Below are 15,777 nucleotides of genomic sequence, written 5' to 3'. Positions count from 1 at the left end.
TTATAGTTTATTTTTGCCTGATTTTACATTTTATAGAAGTGTAATCATACACTGTGTACTTTTTTGTGTCTTCTTTTTTTATTATTAAGAAGATGTGTCTTCATTCAATATTTTTGGTGAGATTCATCTACATTGTAGCGTAAAGCTATTATTCATGTTCATCTCACGGTACTCCAGTATATGAAAATACAACACTTTATTTATCGTTGCAGTGGTTGGTAGACAATTGGGTTGGTTTCAGTTTCTGACTATTTTAAGTATTGCTACTATAAATCTTCTTGCCCGTGTCTCTTAGTGTGCACATGCATGCCTTTCTGTTGGGTATATACCAACAAGCTAAATTGCTTGGTCCCAAGGTATACGTATGTTCAACTTTGGTACTTACTGCCAGTTTTCCAAAGTGGCTTTCCCAATTTATACCCTCACCAAAACAATATGAGGGATTCAATCGCTTCACATCCTCACGAGCATTCGTATTGTTTCTTAGTTTTAGCCTTCCTTTGAATATGTGGATGTATTGTGGTTTTCATTTTCGTTCTTTTCTTACTTATTCTGTTGAGCATCTGTTCATATATTTATTGGTCATTTGAATTTCCTCTACTGCGAAATGCCTGTTAAGGTATCTTCTGTCCATTTCTAATTGGGTCATCTGTCTTTTTCCTATGAATTGGGAGGAATTCTTTATAGGTTTCGGATACAGCCCCTTCATTTGTTGTGTGTGTGTTACAAATATCTTCTCCAGCCCTGTGTTATGACTATCTTTCACACTAATTGTGTCTTTTGACAAAAATGAATAATCTTTTTATTTCAAAATTTTGTGATAACACAGTTTGAGATCTACCTGCTTAACAATTTTTAAAATATACAACACGGTATTATAGGTAAAATGTTGTACAGCAGATGTTTAGAACTTATTTATCTGGCTTAACTAAAACTTTATGCGCATTGATTAGTAACTCTCCATTTCCCCCATCCCTAGCTCTTAGCAAACACATTTCCACTTTTCAAGTCTATAAATTTGACTATTTTTGATACTTCATATAAGCAGAATCATGCAATATTTGTCTTTCTGTGACTGGTTTCTCGCACCTAGCATAATATCTTCAAGGCTCATCCATGCTGTCTCTTGTTACAGAATTTCCTTCCATTCCATTGTATGTGCATACCATGCTTTGTCTTTTCATCTGCTGATGGATGTTTCCACATCTTGGCTATCGTCACTAGTGCTACAATGATCATGGGAATGTTAACATCTCTTCAAGATCTTGATTTCAATTCTTTTGGATACTCAGAAGTAGGATTGCTAGATCCTGTTTTTAATTTGGAGGGGGGAACATACATTCTGTATTCCATAGCAGCTGCACCATTTTACATTCTCACCAACAGTGTGCAAGGGTTCCAATTGCCCCACATCCTTGACAATTTTGTTGTTGCTATTGTTGTTGTTGTTTGATAATAGTCATCCTGACAAGTGTGAGGTGCTACTGTGATTTCCATCCTCCTGATGATTAGTGATGTTGAGCATCTTTTCATATACCTGTTGGCCATTTGTGTGTCGTCTTTGAAGAAAGGCCTGCTCAAGTCCTTAGCCCATTTTATAACTGGGTATTAGGTTTTTTTGTTAATGAATTGTTGGACTTATATATTTTGGAGCTTAAGTCCATATCAATTATATGGTTTGCAGACACTCTGTAGGTTGCCTTTTCACTCTGTTGATTGTTTCCTTTGCTGTACAGAAACTTTTTAGTTTGATGCAGTCACACATGTCCATTTGTGGTTTTGCCTGTGCTTTTGGTGTCATATCCAAAAAAATAATTGCCAAGACCAACGTTAAAGTTATTTCCCTAAATTTTCTTCTAAGTAGTTTCATGATTTAAGGTCTTACATTTAAGTCTTTTATCCATTTTGTATTACGTTTATATATGTATAGTACCTCAGTGTCCCTTTTGTAATGGAGATAAGAATAGTACTTCATAGATTTTGTAAAAAGTAAATGAAGTAATATATATATAAAGCACATAAAAGAGTGCCTGGCGTTTTCTGTTATAACTGTTAGCCCTGTACTGTGTTTCATTTTCCTTATAGCCCTGTCCCCATAGCCCCCATTCTGCCCTAGGATTCCAGGCCCAAACCCCTCTGGCTTCTACCACTGAGATGAGTGACAGTCCCTGTCCTGCTCTGGCCACTCCTCCACTGTTGACAGCATCCTGGGTTGCTGCCTGGCCATATCCACATGATGGGGACTCCACACTTCTGCATTGGTGGGAGTACCTGAGAGACAACATGTGCTGTGAGTGTCTATGTGGGGAGAGAGCAGGACACTTGGAGCTTCATGAAGGAAAAGGTGAACAAGGAGAGGGCTTTGAGAAACAAGACTCCTGTGTTTTCAGTAGAGAGGTGGGGCAGGATGCTGGGACTTTTCCAAGGGCATGTACGTGAAAGAGTCAGAGCTACGTGAATGTAATTAATACCATTGAGCTGCCTTTCCAGTTTAGGTAACCAGATGTTATGTAATGAGTCAAATGACAGAATTAAAAAAAAAACACCTTTCAAATAATACAGTTTCTGATATACAAAAGCACCCCCCAATTAGTTAATAAATAAAATCCCCATTTATTCTCTTAAGTAAAATTAACTTGTAAATGACATAAAATTCAAACTTTTGTCCCACATTCCACCTCAATTTATTTTGCTTTCTTTTCTTTTCTTTTCTTTTCTTTTCTTTTCTTTTCTTTTCTTTTCTTTTCTTTTCTTTTTTCTTTCCCTTATTGAACAGCGAGTAGGCTGTGGTCCTTTTAGAACCTAAATCCTGAATGACTTCTTGCTCAATGCATGTAGTTTCCTCAGCCCCTCCAAAGTTAAATTAATCCAAACCCCATATCTTCCATGTGTGACAGTTTCTAATAGTCAAGATTAATGGAAAACAGAAAACTGTCACAGGACCTGTGAGTTACCTTCCATTTAGAAAAGAAAAACATTTAACATCTCTAGTGGTTATATAGAATAAAAGTATGTCCCAAGAAACAGTGCCTTGTGCAAAGATATTACAAATCTCAAAGACTTCTGGGGAGGAGGAAAGTAGAATAGAAAAGCTAGCCATATGTTCAATGCATCACACTCTCTGTGAACTCAATTGTAAAGTTAGCAACAAGCTAATTGTAGCTCTTGCTTACCATGTTTTTGAGGAATGTTCATCTAAGCATATCCTCTCTGATCTCAAATGGGAAGCTCAGATACATTCCTATCTTCCTGCAAAGTTTAGAAATTTGCCATATCGTCACCCTCAGTCACTAGACTAATTTGAGGTTCCCCTTTATTTTAATTTTAATTTTAATTTTTTTTTTTTTTTTTTTGAGGGGAGGAAGGGCAGCAGGAAAGGGAGAGAGAATCTTAAGTAGGCTCCCAGCACAGAGCTTGACGGGGGGCTAGACTCACAACTGTGAGAGCATGACCTGAGCTGAAATCAAGAGTCAGACACTTAGCCCACTGAGCCACCAGGTTCCCCGAGGCTCCCCTTTATTTTTAAACAGTTTATTGAGGTGTAATTGACAAACCATAAACACATATTTAAAGTATGCAGTTTCATAAGTTATAACATATATGTACACCTGGAAAACAATCTTCACAAAGAAGATAATTAACATCCTCAACACCCAGGAAAGTTTCCTCATGGCCCTTCCTAATCCTTCCCACGCCCACCTCCCACTCCCTCCCCAGGAAACCACACATCTTCTTTCCGTCTTTTTATCTTAGTTTGCATTTGCTAGAACTTTACACAAATGTGGCCATACAATACATACTCTTTTTTCTGTGTGGCTTCTTTCACTCAACATAATTATTTTGACATTCATCGACATTTCTGCATGTGACAATAGCTCATTCCCCATTTACTGCTGTGTAGTTTTCCACTGTATGGATATACCATTACTTGACTATCCATTCATCTGTCAGTGGACGTTTGGGTTCTTTCCAATTTTTAGCTATCACGAATAAAGCTGCTATGGATATTTGCACACAAGTCTTTGTATGGGGATATGCTTTCATTTTTCTTGAATAAATACCTTAAAGTGCAATGGCTAGATCATATAGTAGGTATATGCTTAACTTTTTTTTTTTAATGTTTTATTTATTTTTGAGAGAGAGGGAGAAAGCGGGAGAGAGGCAGATAGGACAGGGACAGAGGATCTGAAGTGGGCTCCATGTTGACAGGCTGACAACAGCAAACCCGATTTGGGGCTCAGACCCATAAACCGCGAGATTGTGACCTGAACTAAAGTTGGCGCTCAATTGACTGAGCGACTTAACTTTTTAAGAAACTGCCAAAATGTTCTCCAAACTAGTTGTACCATTTTGTATTCCTACCATCATTGGTTAGGAATTCCAGTTGCTCTATATCCTTGTCAACACTTGGAAGTGTCAATCTTTTAAATTGTGTCTATACTAATAGATATGTAGTGTTCATATGGCCCATTCAAGCATTTTTTATGATGGCTGTTTTAAAAATCCTTATCAGATAATTCCAACATCTGAGTACTCTTTTTTTTAAGTTTATTTATTTATTTTGAGAGAGAGAAAGAGAGAGAAAGCACAAGTGGGGGAGGGACAGAGAGAGAGGGAGAGAGAGAGAGAATCTGAAGCAGGCTCCACACTGCCAATGCAGAGCCTGATGCAGGACTCGAACTCACAAACTGACAGATCATGACCTGAGCCAAAGTCAGACCCATGCACCCCAATATCTGAGTTCTCTTGATATTGGCACCTGATGATGATCTTTTCTCATTCCAGTTGTGATTATCCTGGTTGTTGGTATTGATTAATGATTTTCTATTGTTTACTGGACGCTCTGGGTGTTATGTCATGAGACTGTGCATCTTACTTGACCTTTCTTCTTTTTAGAAGGCAGTCACCTTGTTTAGGTGTAGCAAGCAGGTCCAGATGGGATGTATGTTCAGCTCTCTTGGGAGCCTGCTGATGCCAGCCTGGTGACAATGGAGCACCAACTCTCATTGTCTCATTTCCACTGGACAAAGGTGGAAGTTCAGGTCCACACTTTGCCTTACTGACACCAGGGGCAGTGGACACAGTGCAAACTAGCATTCTTCATCCCACCTTGTTCTGTCATGTTGCTTCCAGGTGGGAGTGGAAGCTCAGATCCCTCCTGGAAATCAATTTTATCTTAATCTATGTATATGTTACTTTGAATTCTTTACATACTACAAAGAACCAAGTGGATATCTTACAAATGGAAATATTCTTTAAAAACACTCAGCAGCTGGGGCTCCTGGATGGCTCAGTCAGTTAAGCGTCTGACTTCAGCTCAGGTCATGATCTTGCGGTTCGTGAGTTTGAGCCCCGCGTTGGGCTCTGTGCTGACAGCTCAGAGCCTGGGGCCTGCTTCGGATTCTGTGTCTCCCTCTCTCTCTGCCCCTCCTCTGCTCACACTCTGTCTCTCAAAAATAAATAAATGTTAAAAATTTTTTAAATTTTTTTACTTTCATCTTTTTCTTTTGCAAAATAAAAACAGCCCTGGAATTTCAATGACTTGACACCAAAGTTTATTCTGAACTCCCCTGAAGTCCAGTCAGCGATTGGGAACAGCCTTCATACTGCTGTCCTTTAAGCTCTGACTCTAGAATCAAGGTCCCTTTTATCCTAAGTCCCCAGTGTCCCTCAGGGCCTCCCCAGGGTCACTACTGGATCCTCTGCATCTGGCCCATTGATTGAGAGATTGAGAGAATAGAGGATTCTATGGGGTGTTTTATGTCCAGGCATGGAAGTGGTATACATCTTAGCTGCCCAAATTCCAACATCCACAACCCACTCATGGCCCAAACAGGGAATTTGGGAAACAAAGTCTTCGGGAAAGAAAATAGGGTAGTGAGCAACTAGCTAGATTCCCATTTGCCCAGTGGATTGGCATTAGTTTTAGATATATCAATGAACTGTGTTTATATTTTTGTAATTAGGTAAGTTTTTCCTTCTTCATATTCAAAACTAATACTATGGTTTAGTGTCTTGTGTAGTAATTTGTTTTTCCTTGTCTCACTCTCCCCCTTCCCTTCCTTTCTTTTTCTTTCTTTCTTTCTTTCTTTCTTTCTTTCTTTCTTTCTTTCTTTCTTATTTTTCATCAATAAATATTTATTGAGCCGACCTCTGGACCCCTCTGATGTCCAAGCACTCTTCAGGTTCTAGGAACATAGCAGTGAACAAAACAAGAAATCAAGATTACTGTTTTCTTGTGCATAAACTCTGGTGGAAAGGCTCAGAAACAAGGAGCAAAACAAATATAGGTAAAGCTCCAGACAGTGGAAAGTTCTGTGAGAGAAAACAACGTGAAAGTTTTGAGATGGTGAAGAGGAAAAAGATGGTTGGATTAAAAGGTCAATGACGGTGCTTTTGAGCATTTTCATTTCAGCCGAGTCCAGAATGACAAGAAGGAACCAGCTGTTTGATGATCTTGGGGATAATCTCTGGCTCTGGTACATTCAACCCTCTGCCTCTTTTGCAAGTACACCTGTGCCGCAGAACACACCTGGAGAGGAACGTTCAACCATGCTGACAATTCTCACTTGAAACACTGGCCCGCACACCTTAAGGGGGCCCTAATGCTGCACAGTAATCTCAGTGGCTCTCAAAATGTGGTCCCCAGATGGGCTGCCTCACCTGGGGGCTTGTTAGAAATGTAGCTTCTCAGTCCCAGCCCCAGGTCCACCCAGTCATTAACTCTGGGGAGGAGCCCGGTGTTTGTTTCAACAAGCCTTGTAGGTGCTGCTGATGTGCACAAAGCCAAAGAGCCACTGCCCTAGTCCCACTGGGTGCTCCTGGGTGACTGCTTCCCAGCATCTCCTCTCTCCTGAAGCCCTCCTCAACCTCACCCTCGGCGGATGACCTAACATACCTTCTTGAACAAACAAAGCAACCGGAAGTGAAATCGCACAGACTCCCACTACCATATTTCCTCACCTTCTGGCATCTGTACTAGAATTTTCTATCTTCTCACCTGTTTTTGTAAAGGAAACTCCGTGCTCTTATCTGTCACTGGTCCTTCTACTCAGCTCTGGTTCTCATCCCCTCTTGCCTATTCAAGGACATCGCAACTTAAATAACAGTGTTATTTCCATTACATTCTGGTGGCATATACCTGTCCCTTTTTACTTTATTTTCATATGCTTTAAGTGTTTGAGGCAATTACAGAATCATGACATTCTACCCCCAAATAATTCAGTATAAATATTTTAAAAACAATATTTGTATAGAAAACCAAAAAAGATTATTATGAACAAAATGAGTAATAATTCCTTAAATCTCATATCCGGTTCATAATCAGATTTCCTCCATTGTCCTTCAAAAATCCATGCAACTGTTTTCTCAAAGCCAAGATGCATTCCAGGACCTGGTGGTTTCTTCCTTGATTTCTTTAACTCCAGGCTAGCCCTTCCTTTCCCTTATCCTTTTTAATGGAAAAGTCAGGGCCAGTTGTCCTGTCAAATAAATGTCCCACCTTCTGGACATTTCTGATTGCTCCCTGATGGTGACATTTAGTTCGTCCTCTATTTCTTGTATTCCCTATAAAAACAAATTTAGAGTTAAAGACTGGATAGATTTAACTTAAGCATTTGCAGAGGGATGTTGTGATGAGCACTAGGTGATGTAAGGAATTGTTGAGTCACTATATTAAATGTATATGTATTCATGCATATATATAATGGATGTATGTAATTTTACTTAAAATTTTATTATATAACAAAACAGAAAATGCGTGAAACAGTTCAACAAATTGTTATAAAATGATCACTCATATAACTCCCACCCTAAATAAGAGAAAAAGACCTTTACTCCAGAAGCCCCTGATACCATGTCCCTCCCAAGTTATATCCCTCCCTTTCTCCTATTATTCTAGATGTACTCATTATTCTAACTTTTATAATATTTTTGCCCTGGTCTTTACGGTTTTACCAACTTATGAGGCATTCCCAAACAATATATGTGCATTTTAACCTGATTTTCAACTTCATATAAATGACAACATACAGTATGAATTCTGTTTTGTCTAGCTTCTTTTGCTCAATGAAGTATTTAAGATTCATCCATATTCTTTCATATAATTGCAGTTCATCCATTTTCACTTATATTTCATTGTATGATTATATTACCCTATATTTTTACATTCTACTGTTGATGGGCTATTATGAAAAATGCTGCTGTGTTCTTGTGCATGTAACTCTACAGCCTGCATAAACAGGCATTTCTTCAGGGTGTCACCTGGTGGTGGTTTTGCTGATCAGAGAGTAGATTATCTTTCAACTTACTGGGTTCTGCCAGTATTTAAAGAGTGGTTTTACCTGTTTACTCTTTCACAAGCATTTCTTGTTCCACATTCTTGCCAGCATTTGATATTATCATTTAAAACTATTTGACAAAACTTGTGGGTGTGTAGTAGTGACTCATGTGGTTTTAATTTGAATTTCTCTGGATTACTTATGAAACAGCATTTAAAAAAAAAGTTTTGGGGGTGCCTTGTGGCTCAGTCGGTTAAGTGTCCCACTTCGGCTCAGGTCATGATCTCACGGTTCATGAGTTCAAGCCCCACATCAGGCTCTGTGCCGACAGCTCAGACCCTGGAGCCTGCTTCAGTTTCTGTGTCTCCCTCTCTTTCTGCCCCTCCCTTGCTCGTACTCTGTCTCTCTCTCTCCCTCAAAAATAAACATAAAAAGAAAAAAAGTTTTGGATGTTTGGACACCTGATTGACCTGACACGTTGACTGAGAAGTCCATCCATCCCCCATAGCTCTGCAGTACATCTTCCATCGCAAATCAGGTGTCAATGTATCGATTTGTTTGGGGCTGTCTATTCTGTACAGTGAGTCGATTTGTCTATATCTGCGCCAGTACCACCCAGTCTTCATTACTAAAGTTCCATAATAATTCTGCATTTCTGGTAGACAAGACCTACATTTTTGTTCTTTAAAAGGGCCTTGGCATGGGGCGCCTGGGTGGCTCAGTGAGTTGAGCGTCCGACTTCGGCTTGGGTCATGATCTCACGGTTTGTGAGTTCGAGCCCCGCATTGGGCTCTGTGCTGGCAGCTCACAGCCTGGAGCCCGCTTTGGATTCTGTGTCTCCATCTCTCTCTGCCCCTCCCCCACTCGTGCTCTGTCTCTCTCTGTCTCAGAAATAAAGAAACATTAAAAAAAATTTTTTTAAATAAAAGGGCCTTGGCAGATTTTTTTTTGAGCGTCCATAGAAATCTTTCACCAATTTGTGAAATTGAAAACAATTCCTGTTGGAATTTTTATGATTATATTGCATAATTGTGATTATACTGAATAACTGTTGTTATACTGAATTTTTAGTTTAGTGTGGTTTCAACTGAGAGATAATAAATATCTTTCCATTAATACTATTTTTGTCATTGATTTCTCTCTTTTTTTTTAATGTTTATTTTTTTGAGAACGAGAGACAGAGCGTGAACGGGAGAGGAGCAGAGAGAGAGGGAGCACAGAATCAGAAACAGGCTCCAAACTCCAAGCTGTCAGCACAGAGCCCGATGTGGAGCTCAAACTCACAAACCGCAAGATCATGACCTGGGCTGAAGTCAGATGCTTAACCGACTAAGCCACTTAGGTGCCCCTTTGTCATTGATTTCTAATATAATTGCATTGTGACCAGAAAATATATTTCATATGATTTAAATATTTTTAGATTTGATAAGCCTTGCTTTTTAGTCCAGGATACAATCAATTTTGTAAATATTCGCATGCATATTCTACAGTTGATACTTATTTTATTGACTAAATAGGACTGTTTTTTTTTTAATTTATTTTTTTTATTTTTATTTTTTAAATTTTTTTTTTTTCAACGTTTTTTATTTATTTTTGGGACAGAGAGAGACAGAGCATGAACGGGGGAGGGGCAGAGGGAGAGGGAGACAGAGAATCGGAAACAGGCTCCAGGCTCCGAGCCATCAGCCCAGAGCCTGATGCGGGGCTCGAACTCACGGACTGCGAGATCGTGAATAGGACTGTTTTTTAAAATCATGTTGCTCAGGGGTGCCTGGGTGGCTCAGTCGGTTGAGCGTCCGGCTTCGGCTCAGGTCATGATCTCACAGCTTTTGAGTTCAAGCCCCGTGTTGGTCTCTGTGCTGTCAGCTCAGAGCCTGGAGCCTGCTTCGGATTCTGTGTCTCCCTCTCTCTCTGCCCCGAACCCACTCGCATTCTGTCTCTGTCTCTCTCAAAAATAAATAAACATTAAAAAAAAAAAATTAAAAAATAAAATCATGTTGTTCAAATCTTTTGCATCATTACTAATCTTTTGTATAGTTATTTTACCAATTACTGATAGGTACGTATAAAAATCTCCTTTATTTACTTGATGCCATTTTTTTAAGATTTTATTTTTAAGTAATCTCTACACCCAACATGGGGGCCCGAATTCACAACCCCAAGATCAAGAGTCGCACACTGCATCAACTGAGGCAGCCAGGTGCCCTTGATGCCATATTATTAGATGCATAGCTGTTTAGAATTATTATATATTACTGGCAAATTGAGCTTTTTATCATTATGAGAAAACCTTTCCTATTTGTAGAAATGATGTTTGCCTTAATGTCTATACCAACTTTCTGTGGTTGCTATTTATATGGTGGATCTTTTTCTATTACATTTGTTTGAATCAGGATTCAGACAAGGTACACATACTGCGTTTGGTTATATGCTTACATTTTTCTTAATAGTTATAGCACTATTCAAAGTAAATGTTACATATTAGGTGAGTTTAATAGTTTGTGCTTTTTAGTGAATTGATCCATTTCATCTACAATGTCAAATTTATGTGTGTAAAGTTGTTTGCAGTATTCCCTTATACTTCTGATGTCTGCAGAGTCTTTAGTGATAGTCTTTATTTCATTCTTAGCATTGATCACTTTTTGTCTTCTCTTATTTTTCATTGGATTTTTCTGTATTTTCAGTCAAATGTTATTTAATGTGGATTTTCCAAAAAATCCTTTGACTTTGTTGGGATCTTTGAAACAGTAGATTGATGCCCTTCATTACATCTTTAATTGGGGAAATTCTCAGCCATTATCTCTTCAAATATTAACTTTTTCCATTCTTCTTTCCTCCAGGACTGCAAATTAATTATGTTCTATTTTTCGCACTGTATTCTCCTGGCTTGTTTTGTCTTGCTTCACCATATGTCTTGTGATACTTGATTGTTTCCTGGACATTTTATTTGAAAAGATACTTTTATGTATAATGTAAGACCTTAGGCAATGTTATCATATTCTAAAGAAGACTTTTCATTCCAGCAGACATCTGAGAGTGTTTATAGTTCAGGAACAAAGTTTGAAGTTTCGTGAGCCATCTTTATAGTCTCTGAGAATATAGTACACACCAACATCCAGAGTAAAGTTCAGTTTCTAGCCCAGTACAGGGAACATAACACTAGGGCTCTCCCTTGGTAGGTGCTAAGCTCCAACCCCCATTGCTCCACCAAAAATAAATCTCCACCTTTCAGGGAACTTTCATGGATTGGTAAATAATCCCAGGTGTTTTGGGGTTCTCAGCCAAAAGCAAAACATATTTCACTAAAGTCTTCCTCCTTGATTGCCAAAGGACTTGACCTATGTTCACTTGACCTCTTAAGAATGGCAGAAGCAGAGCTTTGTATGTCTGCTTTCTCTATTCACAAATACCCCTCGTTTAGAACCAGCCTTATTTTATCTCTGAGCTCTAATCCTTTCCCTTTTCTCTCCTGATAATTTTTTAAAACTTTCTTTTAATTACTTTTTTTCAGTTGTCTTCATCAGGGTAGTTGGACCAAATCCCACAGCACACCATTAGCAAAAGGTAACATATAGCATAGACTATTCTGTACCTTTTTTTCTTACTTAATATATTTGGGATAGATAGTACAATATCACAACTGGGATATTAACATTGATACAATCTACCAGTCTTATTCAGATCTCCCTATTTTTATTATACTCATTTGCACACATATGTATTTAGTTTTACACAATTTCATCATGTGTATTGGTGATATGTCTAATATTGGTGATAATTTTAATTCTTTAGCATCTGTTTTGTAGCCTTGGAAAGGAAAGACAAGGTCTAAGTGCCCAGTCTAATAGAAGAGCCCTAGACAAACTGTGATCTCAAAGGACTCTACCCTTAGGCTAAGGGTAATATAGAGATATAACTCCAGACCCAAGGAGCACAAGGAAAACTACTTTGGGCACATCTGATGAGTAGAACTGCAGGGGAAAGTGTCCACTAATACTTTATAGCCATAAGCCAGTCCTCATGCTGATTTTCAACCAAAATTGGCATCACTTGGGTGGCTTCAAAAATCTCTAGATCAACATTAATTTAAGTGCTTCTAGATTCATGTTGCCTCCGGGCATCTTACAGAAGAAAATACATATGGTTTCTGGAGAAACCTACATTTATTTCAGATCTCACAGAATTTTCCACAGATAATACTACCAAGGACCTACTTCCTTTGAATTGATTCTTAAATTACTCCAGATTTGGCCAGTGAGAACGCCTTCAAGCTGCAGTGCTATTGTTATTGAAAGAGGGGTCTCCCCAACTTCATTTCCTCCCTTTCACATCTCACCCTGCTTTCCCTTCCAGTCAACCAAAACTGCTCGTATTAAGGTAAACCCCTTTTAGGGTATATCCAATGAACGCTATCCAGTCCTTACCTTTTGATTTTTTTCTACATCATGGACCACGCCTTCCTTTATGAAACTCTCCTATTCTTGGCTTCCATAATATCACATCCTTCAATTCAGACATGAGTGACCTGAAAAATGAGGTCCACACGGAATCCATTTTGCTGGTAAGGGTGGTATCAGTGGTGGTAGTTGCAAGGTCAGGCTCCTGGCACAAAAAATGGCATCCTTGGTGTAAACAACAGCAGATATTTCTCCTGCTGTAAACAACAGCAGCACTGGTGGTGGGCGCCTCAGGAGGCATGTTCAGAGCATGGTGTAAGGGTTCCTTAGACCCTTAATTAAGGTCTGAGTGCTTCTTAGACCCTCTAGTTCCTACAAGCTTACTTAGCATTCAAGCTTGCTTTTCTAGTCTCCCAGCAGTACAGGGAGTACACGGAATCCTCTTATTAATACCCCTTTTCTTTAATCAGCCAGAATTAGCTTCCATCTCTGGAAAGTAAGAATTCTGATTAATCAGAGTCAGTTATTATGCTGCCCCTGGTAACTGGCAGTTGCAATTTCATACAGTAAGTGTTATAACAGAGGTGAGCTATGGAGAGTAACAGGATAGGCATGTGACCCAGCCTCTGGGGCCTAGGGAAGAATTTCACAAAGGGGAGATACCTGAGCTGAGTTCTGAAAGAGGATTGTGAATTAGCCAGACACAGAGCATTCTAGGACATTGTAGATAGAAGGACATTCCAGGCTGGGAAACAGAGATGCCCAGGGATGGTATAAATCACATGGCAACATTTTTTGAGATGGGGACAGGGTGAGGAAAGAGGTGAGGTAGCAGAATTAAGCGAGAAGATCTCTGAGGATTTGTATATCATACCCAAAGTGGTTTCCTGGACTAGTAGCAGGGCTTGAGCCCTTGCCTTGCAATGTATATCCCAGGGAAAAGGTAAATGCTTGACACTTCCTGGATATGGTTTTAGGTGATTACTTATTTTGTATTCAGCTCTCAGCCTTGCCTGAAAACTCAGGAAACAGCTAGTTGAAAGTGACAGTAGCCCATGATGGAAATTCTGACCCAGAAAGAAACCAGCATGCTGGACCCTCACATTGCAAACCCCTGAGCACGACTCCTCTCCCTTAGTCCTTGCAACTATGATCCAACTCAGCCAAACTCCATTCCCTTAGAGACCTTGTTATCTCAGGTTCTCCCCCAGACAACCCTCCTCCCTCCACTGTGTCTTCTACAATTTAGTTAACAGAGTGCTTTTCTCCAAAGCTGTATCTTGCTTTACTAGGAAAGAAAACATTTTATAAACCTTAGCGTTGGCCTTATTGCTAGAAAACCTATAGCTAAGCTGATTGCTTACGTGGAACAACTTATTTTTTTTAATTATTACTACCTCTGTTTTAGAGAGAGCGTGCATGAGCAGGGGAGAGGGGCAGAGGGAGAGAGGGGGAATGTTAAGCAGGCTCCACAGTCAGCCCGGACCCTGATGGGGGGCTCTATCCCATGACCCTGGGCTCATGACCTGAGCCAAAATCAAGTCAGAGGCTCAACTGACTGAGCCACCCGGGCACCTCTCACATGGAACAACTTCTAGGCAACAAGTTTAATTACTGTTTTGTCTGCCTCTGCTGTTAGATATGCTATTGTCTCTCAGTTCCAAACTTACCCTTCTATGCTCTACTTTGTGAGTCTGGGGCTGGGACTCCGCAAACATTGCTGCTCTACCTGCTGGTTGCCTGTTAGGCTCTTCCAATAGAGGATGCCAGAAGTAGAGGGCAAGGCTGCAGGAAAGAGAGGACTTGCAAAGAGACAGGATTTGCTATTCCTGTCTGCTTCTTATGGGATTGCTGCTTGTGTCCTTCCAGCGAGTCAGATACCCTCCTCACACTGGTGGCACCTATTGCTTCCAGGAGCAGAAGCTGATCAAGTTTGTGGTTTTTTCAACACTTTCAGAACCAATTGGGCAGCGCCACTCTGCAGAGGTCTGAGTACTATCTCCATGGACTCCTACGTTTCTAAGTGTTTACCGTTCTAACAACTTGGCTAGACTCCCTCAGTCCCAAGGGTAGTGGCTGCTTCCGGCAGTTGGAACCTACCCAACAACATAGTGTTCTGCTTTTCCAGTTACCTATGCACAGCTCTTTATACCTGGTTAACAATTCTTGATATTAAATTCTCTCTGCTCAATCTAGTGGGATTTCTGTCTCCTTACCAGACTCTGGCCAGAATACTTCCCTCTCTGCTTTCTGAGTTTTCCTTTTTGTAAATCAGTCTTTCTTATTTTGTCTGATCAAATAATTTGTATTATCTATTTTGGAAATAGAATCAAAATAATGTTTTCCTGTGTAAACTCGGATTTCAAAGTTTGTCTTTTTCCCCTAACCTCTCATGCATTTCCTACAGCCATGACACTGGGAATCCTCCCGGCCCCCAACTTGGGTCCCTTTTCACTTCTTAGTGCTTGAATGCTACACAGAAGACAATGAAAATTCTGACTCAGGAAAAAAGCACTCAGTCTTCAAGCAAGGACATCATCCTGCACATTCCCTGCATCTTCCTAGGTATTAGCTTCAAGTCTAGTTTCTTTTTAGAACGGAGATGTACATGGCCCTCTCGCCAGTATTTGCTTTGTTCAACAGACATGAGTAGAAAAGGCTTTCTGGTGAGTGGGAAGAGGAAGTCGTTATTCTTTGGGGGTTTGGACCATAGTGTTCTACAGTGATTAAGCTCCTCTTGCCTGCAGACTTATTCCCCTGCAGGGAATAAGAAGACATTTCTTCTTTGCTGTTGTGTTTTCAGCCTCTAACTTTATTCTGCTAAGAAGCGTGGCTCTCTTTCCTACTACAGGTGCCTTCTCTCCACATTTGACTTCATTCTGGGTGGTGACTGGCCACATCATCCTCACGTTTGGAGATGCCGTACTTGGGCAATATTTGAGCCATTGGCAGGATGTTACCCTGTGAGTTGCTATGAAAAGAGGAAACAAGACTTTGGGGACTTTACAGAGGAAAGACAGAAAGAACAAGAAGAGCTGAGAGGTATCCTGAGATGAGGTAAGCAGGCTGAGGCTTCAGAAAGGAAATGTGAGCAGAGAAAG

The 15,777-nt window shown here is 39.9% G+C and overlaps 1 protein-coding gene across 2 annotated transcripts in view; it reads left to right on the top strand.

The window, feature by feature from the left end:
* Positions 1-15,777, top strand: part of LOC122210026 (NXPE family member 3-like) — a 53,249-nt gene that overhangs the window by 7,321 nt on the left and 30,151 nt on the right. The window contains exons 3-4 of one of the 2 annotated variants that reach the window (XM_042922433.1): positions 15,084-15,241; positions 15,528-15,733. In XM_042922433.1, the coding sequence (XP_042778367.1) occupies positions 15,729-15,733 (5 nt within the window). In that variant the 5' untranslated portion in view covers positions 15,084-15,241; positions 15,528-15,728. The remainder of the gene's footprint in view (positions 1-15,083; positions 15,242-15,527; positions 15,734-15,777) is intronic. The other variant, XM_042922434.1, reaches the window with a different exon arrangement.

Source organism: Panthera leo, chromosome E3 (assembly GCF_018350215.1).
Source record: "Panthera leo isolate Ple1 chromosome E3, P.leo_Ple1_pat1.1, whole genome shotgun sequence".
In the NCBI taxonomy this organism is placed as follows: domain Eukaryota; kingdom Metazoa; phylum Chordata; class Mammalia; order Carnivora; family Felidae; genus Panthera; species Panthera leo.
Note: the sequence above shows the minus strand (reverse complement) of the source record. Positions and strands in the feature narration are given on the sequence as shown.